Below are 13,224 nucleotides of genomic sequence, written 5' to 3'. Positions count from 1 at the left end.
AGTCCCCAGTACAGACGCAGTGAATGAGAATGCAGGATGCCCACAAAGTGCGAATTACAGATAAGCACTAAATGGAATTTTTGCACAAGTCTCGTGTACTGTTTGGGATATACTTACCCTTCAAAAGCACTCATTTGCTGAAATTGAAGTTTAATTGCTTGTCCTACATTCTAGATAACAGCCCAGCACTCACAGCAAGTAGAGCAAAACCCTGTTAGAGGACAATGGCACCCCTCCCCCCCCCTCAATCCCAGGAGGAGGAACACAGAAGAGAGGAGGCTTCCACCAATAAAAGGAGCTCCTCGAGAATGTGGAATCTGGCCGACCTACCGGGTGAGCAGCTCTTCCTGGGGAGAAGTCAGAGTGAGCAAAGGACAGCTGCTTTCCTCCCCTCACGCAAACAAATGCTAGTCACAAAAAGCCCACGTCCAGTGAAATGCCGTGGAAAGGCTGAAAGAGGAAGGATGTCGATATGACTGAGTGCTCCTTGCCAGACATCTGCTAGAACAGTCAAGGAAATAAACAGGAAAGTAGGGGCTGCGTGGTGGTGCACCTGGTTGAGTGCACATATCACAATGTGCGAGGACCCAGGTTCAAGCCTCTGGTCCCCACCTGTAGGGGGAAAGCTTTGCAAGTGGTGAAGCAATGTTGCAGGTGTCTCTCTGTCTCTCGCCCTCTCTGACACCCCCTACCTCTTGATTTCTGGCTGTCTCTGTCCAATAATTAAAGATAAATTTTAAAAAAAGATATATAAAAAAGAAATACACAGGAAAGTCTGTACTAGCATCTAAGCCAGAAAGAACCCAGACATCAGGCCAGAAAGACTATAGTGAAATGTAATAGCAGGAGCTCAACTACAGAAGCACTATGATTAAATAAAACTCCTACTGACTCTCTCTGGAGCTGGTGGTTAAACCAGTGGCTGCTTGAAAATTGGCCCTGGTGGGAGTGTTTACACCATGGAAATTGGCAGATGCTGCAACTCAGGGATTTTTTTTTTAATTGCTGGTGCTTCAACACTTGCTGCTTTCTGCTGGACATTCATGTTTATATTCACGCTGTTTACAATCTGAGCTTTAGACAGGGGTGCAGGATGCCACTGGAAAGGCTGAGGGCACAATGGCCAGAGTCCACATTGGTCAAGTCATTGGGTCCATCTGCACCAGGTTGCCTAGCAAGGAGCACAGTGATTGTGGCTGCCCGAGGATACACATGCCCAGGAGGTAGAGCTACCTACAAACATCTCTCCTTTCTTCCCTCTAGGCTTACCTGTACTTCCCAAATAAACCACATGCATCTGAATCCTAGCTTCAGGCTCTGCTTCTGAGAGAGCCTAAGAGAAGACAGAGCCACCTCCCAGGCAGGACTCGTGGAAAGCAGCCAAGCTCAGAGCAGCAGGAACAGAGAAGCTGATGCCACAGAGCAGCTATGGAGACTAAGACCCAGAGCTGATGGGTCCCCTGGGGAGAGGCAGGAAGGCTGGCCTCACATCATGCTCCTGGGGGTGATGTTAGAATGCAATGTGGGTTGCTCCTATGATCAGAGGTAGAATGGGGGTCCAGCTAATTCCAGGATGATGGAGTGAATGGAGACCCTTAAGCACCACAGTGAAGTCACTGCCTCACTGTTTCACACCTCAGTTGGGCCCCTCAGACAATGGGGCTTCCATGATAGCAAGACAAAAGGACAGCCAACTCCAGCTGCTCTGAGACTGGTACAACGTCCTCCAGAAAGCATCTGGGTAACCGAGAGAATCCCTGGGACTTGGTGATGACAGGAAAGCATCAGACCTAAGAAATGTGTACCTTTTATAACCAGTTGTGCATGTGTTACCATGCACAAGGACTCTGGTTCAAACTCCTGGTCGTCACCTGCAGAGGGAAAACTTCTCAGGTGGTGAAGCAGTGATGCATCTGTCTCTCTTTCTCTCTCCTTCTTTCTCCTTTACCTCTTTATTTCTGTCTCCATCCAATAAAATAAAAATAATGGACTGAAAAAATGCAATTGAAAGGCCAGATATGTGTGAGAAAGGGAAAGCACATAATGGGAAATCAAGATTAAAAAAAAAAAAAACTTCAAGAAAACTAGTTCACATACACACACGTGCACTCATTAAAAACCTAACACAAAATGACAAAAAACAGACCAACATAACACTTGTCACCTTAAATTTTCACAGATTAAATTTTCCATTTTCCATGGTGAATGGGCCCCAAACCAAGATCCAGTGGTAGACTGTGTGTGTCTGGCATGTATGAGGCCCTGGGTGCAGCCTCTGGCACACACACACACACACACACACACACACACACACACGGATTAAAAACAAAAGGAAAATTAACAGACAAAAACTAAATCACATGGAAATTTATTTCTAAATAGCCCAAATGAAAGGAGAGAATAAAACTGCAATTGTAGGCCATGCGGAAATAGCGACAACTAGCTAAGGCCCACATAGCGAGACTCACAGTAAGTGACCAAAGAACTTTCTGTGGCTCTCACTGTGTGTGTTATCAAATAAGAAAGATCACAAGTAAACGAAGCATCCAGCTTGAGAACATAGAAAATAAGCAACAAGAGAGGCCCAGTGAAAGAATTAAAAGCAATGGTAAGAATTAATGAAATAGGGAGTCGAGCAGTAGCGCAGTGGGTTAAGCACACCTGGCACTAAGCGCAAGGACCGGCTGGCATAAGGATCCCGGTTTGAGCCCCGTGGGGAGTCGTTTCACAGGCAGTGAAGCAGGTCTGCAGGTGTCTATCTTTCTCTCCCCCCTCTGTTTTCCTCTCCTCTCTCCATTTCTCTCTGTCCTATCCAACAAAGAATGACATCAACAATAACTACAACAATAAAAAACAAGGGCAACAAAAGGGAATAAATAAAATAAGTTTAAAAAAAAGAATTAATGAAATAGAAAACATAAAAATCGGGGAGTCGGGCGGTAGTGCCGCGGGTTAAACGCAAGTGGCGCAAAACGCAAGGACCGGCTTAAGGATCTGGGTTCGAGCTCCTGGCTCCCCACCTGAAGGGGAGTCGCTTCACAAGTGAAGCAGGTCTGCAGGTGTCTGTCTTTCTCTCCCCCTCTCTGTCTTCCCCTCCTCTCTCCATTTCTCTCTGTCCTATCCAGCAATGGCATCAATAACAATAATAACTACAATAATAAAACAAGGGCAACAAAAGAGAATAAATATAAAAAAATTTTTAAAAAAAACAAAAATCTGTAGAACCAATCAATCTAAGATTTAGCTACATGTAAATAACTAAAAGAAATCTCAGTCTGCAGCAGATGAGAGAGAGAGAGCACAAGCACATTAGAAAACTAAAAAGGGGAGTCGGGTGGTAGCACAATGGTTACGCGCGGGTGGCGCAAAGCGCAAGGACTGGCGGAAGGATCCCGGTTGAGCCCCCGGCTCCCCACCTGCAGGAGAGTCGCTTCACAAGCGGTGAAGCACGTCTGCAGGTGTCTATCTTTCTCTCCTCCTCCTCTCTCCATTTCTCTCTGTTCTATCCAACAACGATGATGTCAATAGCAACAACAATAATAACTACAACCATGAAAACAAGGGCAACAAAAATGGAAAATGAGTAAATATATATATAGACTGGTGTGGGTGGTAGCACGCTCCTAGCCTCCTGCATTTCCATCAGCAGCATCTCCCAAGATGGCTGATGTGGGAAGAGAGGGGTGGAAAAAAGGTCTGACAGCTTGTGTGATTGGTCATGTTGGTGCACAAGAGCCCAAAAAGGTGTCTGCAGTCCTCTCTCCCCCATGTTGCCATGGCAAGTGCCCCAGCAGGCCCCAGGCTCCAGGCTCAGAGCAGATGCTAGAGAAGTGGGTATGAGGGCCATTTGAGACGTCCATTCAAAGCATTAACAACCCAGCTCTCCTCTCTCCATAATGGATTAAATGCCGGCCTGCCACACTGATGGATGCTTCACCACAAAGATGCCCGCCACAGAGAATGCCTAGTCCTTATTATGTGGATTTCAATAACACGGTGAAGTGCTTTCATTATCATCTCTGTTCAAAGACTTCCGAGTGCCTGAACAACTCCAGTCTGGCCCTCAGGCATGAAAAAGACTACAGACTGAGTCTGAAAAGCATTGTCGGTGCCTGTTCATAAACACCCAGGGCTTTGGGGTGTTGACTCCACATTTAAGGTCAGTGTCTGTAGTTCCCTCCACACTGGGCTGCAGACATGGAGAAAGCATGCAGCCTGTCACAGAAATGTTATGAAGTCATAATTATACAAAGACACCTTCTTAGCAAATACACCAGGAACAAGGCAGGTGGGGGTTGCACGGTGACATGACTACTCTAACCTCCTTTTCTTCACAGGAGACGGGAGGCATAGGAATACCCTCCTACCTACGTCAGGGTCCTGCCAGAACCCAAGAAGCCCCATCCCAGCCCTTACTCCCCTGACTCTGAGCTAGGATTTGGTTTTTTTTTTGGTTGTTTGGTTTTGGTTTTTGTTTTTCACCCTTGGGGAGGAGGAAGTATGTTCTGTATGGGGAGTGAGGGGGGAAAGAAAGAAAGAAAGAAAGAAAGAAAGAAAGAAAGAAAGAGAAGTATTAGTGCTGGAGAAATAGCTCACTTGAACAGTATACTGCTTTGCCATGCACACAAGCCAGATTTAAGGCCAGCCTCCACTGCACTGAAGGAAGCTTCAGTGCTGGAGTGTCAGAAATAAAAAAAGAAAGGGTGGGGAGGTGGGGAGGATAGCATAAAGGTTCTGCAAACAAACTCTCACACCTGAGGGTTCACAGTCTCAGGTTTAATCCCCCATACCACCATAAGCCAAAGTTGAGCTGTGCTCTGGTAAAAAATAAAAATAATAATAAATAAAAATAAAATATTTAAAAAAGAAAAAAAGTAGAAGGGTAAAAGGGAGGAGGGAGGGAGGGAAACTGATGGTGGTACACCTGGTTGAGTGCACATGTTACAATGCACAAGGACCTGGTTCTAGCCCCCACTCCTCACCTACAGCAGGGACCTTTCACAGAGGTGAAGCAGGTCTGCAGGTGTCTCTCTTTCTCTATCCCTATCTCCCCTCTCAATTTGTCTCTGTCTTTTTTTTTAATATTTATTTATTTATTCCCTTTTGTTACCCATGCTGTTTTATTGTTGTAGTCATTATTGATGCCGTTGTTGTTGGATAGGACAGAGAGAAATGGAGAGAGGAGAGGAAGACAGAGGGGGAGAGAAAGACACCTACAGACCTGCTTCACAGCTTGTCAAGTGAAGCCCCTGCAGGTGGGGAGCCGGGGGCTTGAACCAGGATCCTTCCGCCAGTCCTCGTGCTTTGCGCCACCTGAGCTTAACCCGCTGCGCTACAGCCTGACTCCCAATTTGTCTCTGTCTTATTGAATAAAATAGAGAAAAAAAAATTTTAATTTTTTTTTTAAAAGGGACATCCAGGAGCAGTGCTGGTACTGAGTCTCAGCGATAACTCAGAAGGAGAGAAAGAGAAGAAAAGAAAGAGGGAGTCGGGTGGTAACACAGGTGGCACAAAGCACAAGGATCATCCTAAGGATCCCAGTTCAAGGCCCCGGGTTCCCCATCTGCAGGGGAGTCGCTTCACAGTGAAGCAGGTCTGCAGGTATCTATTTTCCTCTCCCCCTCTCTGTCTTCCCCTCCTCTCTCCATTTCTCTCAGAGGTCCTATCCAACAATGACAACACCAATCACAGCAACAATAATAACTACAACAATGAAATAACAAGAGTAACAAAAGGGAATAAATAAATAATAAAAAAATAAAAGAAAGAAAGGGGGACTACTATGATACAAAAGGCAGATGAGAAATGTTCTTAGGCCTCTTGACAAAGTTCTTGACCTTTTCCTGGCACATGAGGGCTGAACTCTTCCAGGACCCCATATAAAGGCCAATGTGGCCATAAGACTTGATTTGGACAGTGAACAGTCAGTGGAAGTGATGTGTATTATTTTCCCTAGAAACAAAAGAATAAGATGCAACTCTTGGGCATTTGTCAAAAAAAAAAATACATGAAAACATTAATTTGAAGGGATATATGCACTCCCGTGTTCATAGCTGCATCATTCACAATCGTCAAAGAGTGGAAGCAGCCTAGATGCCCATCAACAGATGACTGGCTAAAGAAGTTATGGGATATATATTCTATGCAATAGTACTCTACAATCAAAAAAAGATGACATTGTTAGTCAACAACTTGTTTGGCTTCATATGTTAACTCTTTTTTCAGCCACCAGGTTCCAGATGCTAGCATGATACCAACCAGACTTCCCTGGACAGACAACTCCACGAATGCGTCCTGGAGCTCCGATTCCCCAGAGCCTCACCCTAGTAGGGAAAGAGAGAGACAGGCTGGGAGTGTGGATAGACCTATCAATGCCCATATTCAGCGGGGAAGCAATTACAGAAGCCAGACCTTCCACCTTCTGCAACCCACAATGACCTTGGGTCCATACTCCCAGAGTTTATAGGAAAGCTGGGAATCGGGTGGTGGCACAGCGGGTTAAGCTCGTGGCACAAAACACAAGGACCGGCTTAAGAATCCCTGTAGAGGCCCCAGCTCCCCACCTGCAGAGGAATCACTTCATAAGTGGTGAAGCAGGTCTGTAGGTATCTTTCTCTCCCCCTCTCTGTCTTACCCTCCTCTCTCCATTTCTCTCTGTCCTATCCAACAACAACAATAATAACCTCAACAATGTTAAACAACAAGGGCAACAAAAGGGAAAATAAATAAATAAATAAATAAGAATAGGAAAGCTATCAATGGGAGGGTATGGGATATGGAGATCTGGTGGTGGGAATTGTGTGGAGTTGTACCCCTCTTATCCTATGGTTTTGTCAGTGATTCCTTTTTATAAATAAAAATTAAAAAAGATGACATTATGTCCTTTGGGACAAATGGATGGAATTAAAGGTGATCATGCTTAGTGAAATAAGAGATGAAAAACTACCAGATAGTTTCACTCATATGGGGAATACACATGAACTTGAAAAAAACAGAAGGAAGCAAACTGTTTCTCAGACTTGTGAGAACCATAGTGGTTATCTCTGGGAGGTAGGAGGATGGGGATACAGAACTTTGTGGTGAGTGTAGTATGGAAATAAATATACACTGTAACCTTACAATCTTGTAACCCACTATTAATCACAAATAAAAAAAAACTTAAAAATGGAATTTTTAAAAAATTGCTCTATAGGGTAGGTCTAAGATACAAGAAGCAGAGACGATCAAAATGAGGACAAGTGTTCTCATTTGCAAAATGTTTACAGTAGCAGTGAGTAACGTGTTGAGCTCTGAAGCATGAGGTCCTTAGGCCAAGTCCTAACATCACATATGCCAGAGTGATGCTGTGGTTCTCTTTTTCATTAGTAAGCAAATCTTTAAGAAAAAAAAAACGGGGGTCAGGCAGTAGCGCAGCAGGTTAAGCACACGTGGTGCGGAGCGCAAGGACACCAGCAAGGATACCGGTTTGAGCCCCGGCTCCCTACCTACAAGAGAGTCGCTTCACAGGAGGTGAAGCAGGTCTGCAGGTGTCTATCTTTCTCTCCCTCTCTCTGTCTTCCTCTCCTCTCTCCATGTCTCTCTGTCTTATCCAACAATGATGACATCAACAACAACAATAAAAAAAAAAGATTAAAAAAAAAAGGACAACAAAAGGGAAAAAATTTTTTTTTTTAAACTGATGATATCCAATCAAAGAACCAATACTGCCTTGAACAGGAGGCTACTGAGTGAAGAAAACACCCTGTATTAGATGGAAATGCAAAATGGTGCAATCTTTATGAAAAACAGTATGGAGAGTCTTTAAATAAAAATGGGAATACCTTATGATCCAGCAATACCACACCTAAGTATATGCTCAAAGGGCATGAAGACAGCAATTCAAAAGGATATGTGGAACATTATGTTCATAGTTGCAATACTCACAGGAGTCAAAATACGGGATCAAGCCACTGACAGAACACTGGATAAAGGGATGATGGGGTATTCAGTGGAATACAGCTCTGCAATTGAAAATATACTGTACTTTTTAAGGACAAAATGGATGGAATTGGAGGTGATTATGTTAAGGGAAGTAAGAGGTAAATGACAATTACCAGTGGCTTCACTCACAGATGGAGTACAGACAACTAAGGCAAATGAACTTGCAAAAAAAAATGGTAAGCAAACTGCCACTTAGACTCTGTGAGAACTATGATGGCTGGTGACAGGATAGACCCAGAAAGTACAGACAAGACCAGATGGTAGCGCACCAGATTAAGCACACATAGTATGAAGTGCAAGGACCTGCACAAGGATCCTGGTTTGAGCCCCCAGCTCCCCACCTGTAGGTGGGGGGTCACTTCACAAGCAGTGAAGCAGATATGCAGGTGTCTGTCTTTCTCCCTCTCAATTTCTTTCTATCCTATCCAATAAATTGTAAAAAAAAATTTGTGGTCCGGGCGCAGTGATAAAGCTTTGGACTCTCAAGCATGAGGTCCTGAGTTCGATCCCGGCAGCACATGTGCCAGGGGGATGTCTGGTTCTTTCTCTCTCCTCCTATCTTCTTATTAATAAATAAATAAAATCTTTAAAAAAAAACAGTAAAAATAAATAAATAAATAAATAAATAGCCCGTAGGAGCAGTGGATTTGTAGTGCCAGTACCGAACCCCAGTGATAACTCTGGAGGTAAAAAAAAAAAAAAAAAGTACAAGGGAGTCGGGCAGTAGCGCAGCCAGTTAAGCACACGTGGTGCAAAATGCAAGGACCGGCATAAGGATCCCGGCTCATGCCGGCTCGAGTCCCCGGCTCCTCACCTGCGGGGGAGTCGCTTCACAGGTGGTGAAGCAGGTCTACAGGTGTCTTTCTCTACCCCTCTCTGTTTTCCCCTCCTCTCTCCATTTCTCTCTGTCCTATCCAACAACGACAACATCAATAACAGCAACAATAATAACTACAACAACAATAAAACAACATAGGCAACTAAAAGGAAATAAATAGTAAAAAGAAACACCTGGGTCCTTGTACATTGTAATGCATGCACTCAACCAAGTGTTCCTCAACCTGGCCCCCATCTCTCCCACTCAATCTCCCCCTTCCCTCTCAATCCTTCAGTCCTGTCAAATTAAATAAATAAATATTTTAACAAAAGAAAAGAAAAAAAATTTTAAGAAAAAGTACAGATACACATATATGGGTATGAAACTGTACCCTGAAATCTTATAATTTCATAAACCATCCTGAAATCATAAATAGTATTTTTAAATAAGAGAAAAAGTACTGTATTTTTTGGAGGTAAAAGTTTGATATTTCTTTTTTTTTTTTTCCCCACCTACCCACCCCAGAGTCTTTTACTTTGGTGTAATACTCCAATTCCATTTCAGGTTCGACTTGTGTTTTCTTTTCTGATCTTGTTTTTCAACTTCTGCCTGAGAGTGAGATCATCCCATAGTCATCCTTCTGTTTCTGACTTATTTCACTTAACATGATTTTTTCAAGGTCCATCCAAGATCGGCTGAAAACGGTGAAGTCACCATTTTTTATAGCTGAGTAGTATTCCATTGTGTATATATACCACAACTTGCTCAGCCACTCATCTGTTGTTGGACACCTGGGTTGCTTCCAGGTTTTGGCTATTACAAATTGTGCTGCCAAGAACATATGTGTACACAGATCTTTTTGGATGGATGTGTTGGGTTCCTTAGGATATATCCCCAGGAGGGAAATTGCGGGGTCATAGGGTAGGTCCATTTCTAGCCTTGTGAGAGTTCTCCAGACTGTTCTCCACAGAGGTTGGACCAATTGATATTCCCACCAGCAGTGCAGGAGGGTTCCTTTGACCCCACACCCTCTCCAACACTTGCTGCTGTTACCTTTTCTGATGTATGACATTCTCACAGGAGTGAAGTGATATCTCATTGTTGTCTTGATTTGCATTTCTCTGACAATCAGAGACTTGGAGCATTTTTTCATGTGTTTCTCAGCCTTTTGGATCTCTTCTGTGGTGAATATTCTGTCCAAGTCCTCCCCCCATTTTTGGATGGGGTTATTTGTTGTCTTGTTGTTGAGTCTGGCAAGCTCTTTATATATGTTGGTTATTAAACTCTTGTCTGATGTATGGCATGTAAAGATCTTCTCCCATTCTGTGAGGGGTCTCTTGGTTTGGGTAGTGGTTTCTTTTGCTGTGAAGAAGCTTTTTAATTTGATGTAGTCCCATAGGTTAAAGTTTGATATTTCTATTAACTTTAAATTTTGACAAATTGATTGTGAGTGGCTTAATTTGTTGAGTAACCTAAATTAGAGAATGTATAACTGAAAAAGTAAGGGAGGAATGGATAGACTTGTTTTAACTGGCTATTTAAAATAGGGAGGCTGGGGGGTAGGGGCACATTAGGTTAAACACACATAGTGTGAAGTGCAAGAACTCATCCAAGGATCCTGGTTCCAGCCCCCAGCTCCCCACCTGTTGCAGGGGCGCTTCTTAAGCGGTGAAGGTCTGCAGGTGTCTATCTTTCTTTCTCCTCTTTTTTTTTAAATTTACTGGGGGATTAATGTTTTACATTTGACAGTAAATACAATAGTTTGTACATGCATAACATTTCCCAGTTTTCCACATAACAATATGACCCCTACTGGGTCCTTTGCCATCATGTTCCAGGACCCGAAACTTTCTCCCTTTCTTTTTTTTTTTTATATTTATTTATTTTCCCTTTTGTTGCCCTTGTTGTTTAACATTGTTGTGGTTATTGTTATTGATGTCATTGTTGTTGGATAGGACAGAGAGAAATAGAGAGAGAAGGGGAAGACAGAGAGTGGGGGAGGGAAAGATAGACACCTGCGACCTGCTTCACCACCTGTGAAGCGACTCCCCTGCAGGTGGGGAGCCAGGAGCTCGAACCAGGATCCTTAAGCTGATCCTTGCGCTTTGCGCCAAGTATGCTTAACCCGCTGTGCCACCGCCCAACTCCCACTTTCTCCCTTTCTATCTTCCCCTCCTCTCTCAATTTCTTTCTGTCCTATCGAAGAAGAAAAAAAAAATGGCCACAGGAGCAGTGGATTCATAGTGCAGGCACTGAGCCCCAGTGATAACCTTGGAGGCAATAAATAAATACAAAAATAAACCAGGAAGGCTGGGTAGTGGTGCACCTGGTTGCACACGCACACTACCATGTACAAGCGCCCAGGTTCAAGTAACCCAGTGCCCACTCTGCTTGGGAGAAGCTTCACAAGTAGTGAAGCAGGTCTGCAGGTGTCTCTTTCTCTCCCTCTCTATCTCCTTATCCCCTCTCTATTTCTCTCTTCCCTATCAGATTAAAAAAAATAATAAGGGGTCAGGCGGTAGCACAGCAGGTTAAGCACACATGGTGCAAAGAGCAAGGACCAGTATAAGGATCCCAGTTGAAGCCTGTGGCTCCCCACCGGCAGGGGGTCGCTTCACAAGTGTTGAAGCAAGTCTGCAGGTAACTCTGAAGGCAATAATAATAATAATTAACAGCTTTGGGAGAAAAAAATAAACCAAAGAAGCAGTTAAGTGGCACAAAATAAATGGAACATTTAAACTCAAAGATACTAGGAACTACATTAAAAAGTACAAGTTCAAAAATAATTAAATGACCCAGAAACACCATACCACCCCCCCGCCCCCCTCCCAGCCGTCTTCTCAGCACCTTGGAGTCTGCCCCCTGCATGCTCTAAGGTGGTACTGAAAACACATTGTGTGGGCTTCAGTGGGGAAAGTTGTGAGGGCAAAATTTCCAAGGTTTCTGACTCTAGAAGTTTCACCTGAAGTGACAGTTGAACCTAGGACCTTATACGTGGGACACATGTGCTCTGCCACTGGGCCACATCCCAGACCAGTGGGCCATGTTGACCAGTGGCTTCCCCCAGAGCCACCCCTCCCCAAGAAAGCCAGGGACAACAGGGAGCCTCTTCCTGATGACTGGCTGCCCATTGTGACCTGCGGGACCACTCCCTGACCTCACACTGTAAATCTCAGCGCCCACAGGCTACTTCCCACTCCTGAACCTCCCTGCAGAGCAGCAGACAGCAACTTGTCCCTTTTGAAATTCGCCACTCCTGGCCCCAGAGAACAGAGGGCACAAGTAATCAGTCAGAAACTTCTCAGACTGAGTTCCGGAGCAGAGGACAAAACCACCTTCTTACCTTGACCTCTTGACCTTGACCTTAGGCGAGGGAGCAGCTCTTGCTTCATGGAGCCGGAAGCCTTGGAGATTTGCCCTTACAACCCTCACCACCGAATCCCGCTCAGCAGATTTCAGTACCATCTGGCTTCCTGCCGGAGGAAGAACCCCAAGATGGCCAAAAAGATGGCCAGCTGCAAATACAATGCCTGCCACGTGGTCCCCATCAAAAAACTGGAGGAGCACGAGGCCACCTGTGTCAACAGAAGCACCATCGAGGAGGAGGAAGGAATGGATAAAGACTGCTTGAACCCCCTGAAAGGCAGCAGCCTTCCCACTTCAGGGCAAAATGGAGTCACCCCTCCACCTGCCCCCTGGCTCCCCAACCCAGACTCCTGGAATGTAGACAGCACTGACTGTCACCCCATGTTCATCCTTAAGACTTTCGTCCCCCAAAAGCTTGTTTGTGAAAGTGACAGGAGAGAGTCAGAGAGAGAGGACCACCAAGCCTTGTCCCCTGACTAGTCCCCAGAAGATATTCAGACCTGCAGAGAAACCCTCCAGCCGCAGGAAGGAGCCGCCCACCTCTTCAAGGCAAGGAAAGAAAGGCAGCCCCACGGAATAAAGATGTGCAAAGTCACCCACCCTGGTGAGATCATTCTTTCTTTCACCAGCAGATTGGTCAGAAGGCGTTCAGGACTTTCTGCTGGCAAAAGGGAGACAAAAAAAAAAAAAGGGGGTGGGGGAATTTTCTTAACACTGGTGAGAATGTGGGTCAATGGGGTTGACAAGATAGCTCACCCAGAGAGAGCACCTGCTTTGCCAAGTACATAGACCAGGTTGGAGGCCAGCTCCCACTGCACTGGGGGAAGCTCACGTGGTGTCTTCCCATCTCTCCCTTGGTTTCTCTGCCTCTGTCTTTTTCTCTATCTAAAAAAGTGGGAGTCTGGTCCGGGAGGCGGCACAGTGATAAAGCTTTGGACTCTCAAGCATGAGGTCCCGAGTTCGATCCCTGGCAGTACATGTGCCAGAGTGATGTCTGGTTCTTTCTCTCTCCTCCTAGCTTTCTCATAAGTAAATAAAATCTTAAAAATAAAAAAGTCAGG

The 13,224-nt window shown here is 44.8% G+C and overlaps 1 protein-coding gene across 1 annotated transcript; it reads left to right on the top strand.

Annotated features, from left to right (window-relative positions):
• The first annotated feature begins 12,151 nt into the window (after positions 1-12,151).
• On the top strand, positions 12,152-12,758 carry GTSF1L (gametocyte specific factor 1 like). Its single transcript, XM_007535272.2, has one exon. It carries the CDS (start codon positions 12,188-12,190, stop codon positions 12,641-12,643), a length of 456 nt encoding a protein of 151 aa, XP_007535334.1. The 5' UTR covers positions 12,152-12,187; the 3' UTR covers positions 12,644-12,758.
• The last annotated feature ends 466 nt before the right edge of the window (positions 12,759-13,224 follow it).

The sequence above is a fragment of the Erinaceus europaeus genome, chromosome 1 (genome assembly GCF_950295315.1).
Source record: "Erinaceus europaeus chromosome 1, mEriEur2.1, whole genome shotgun sequence".
NCBI lineage: Eukaryota > Metazoa > Chordata > Mammalia > Eulipotyphla > Erinaceidae > Erinaceus > Erinaceus europaeus.
Note: the sequence above shows the minus strand (reverse complement) of the source record. Positions and strands in the feature narration are given on the sequence as shown.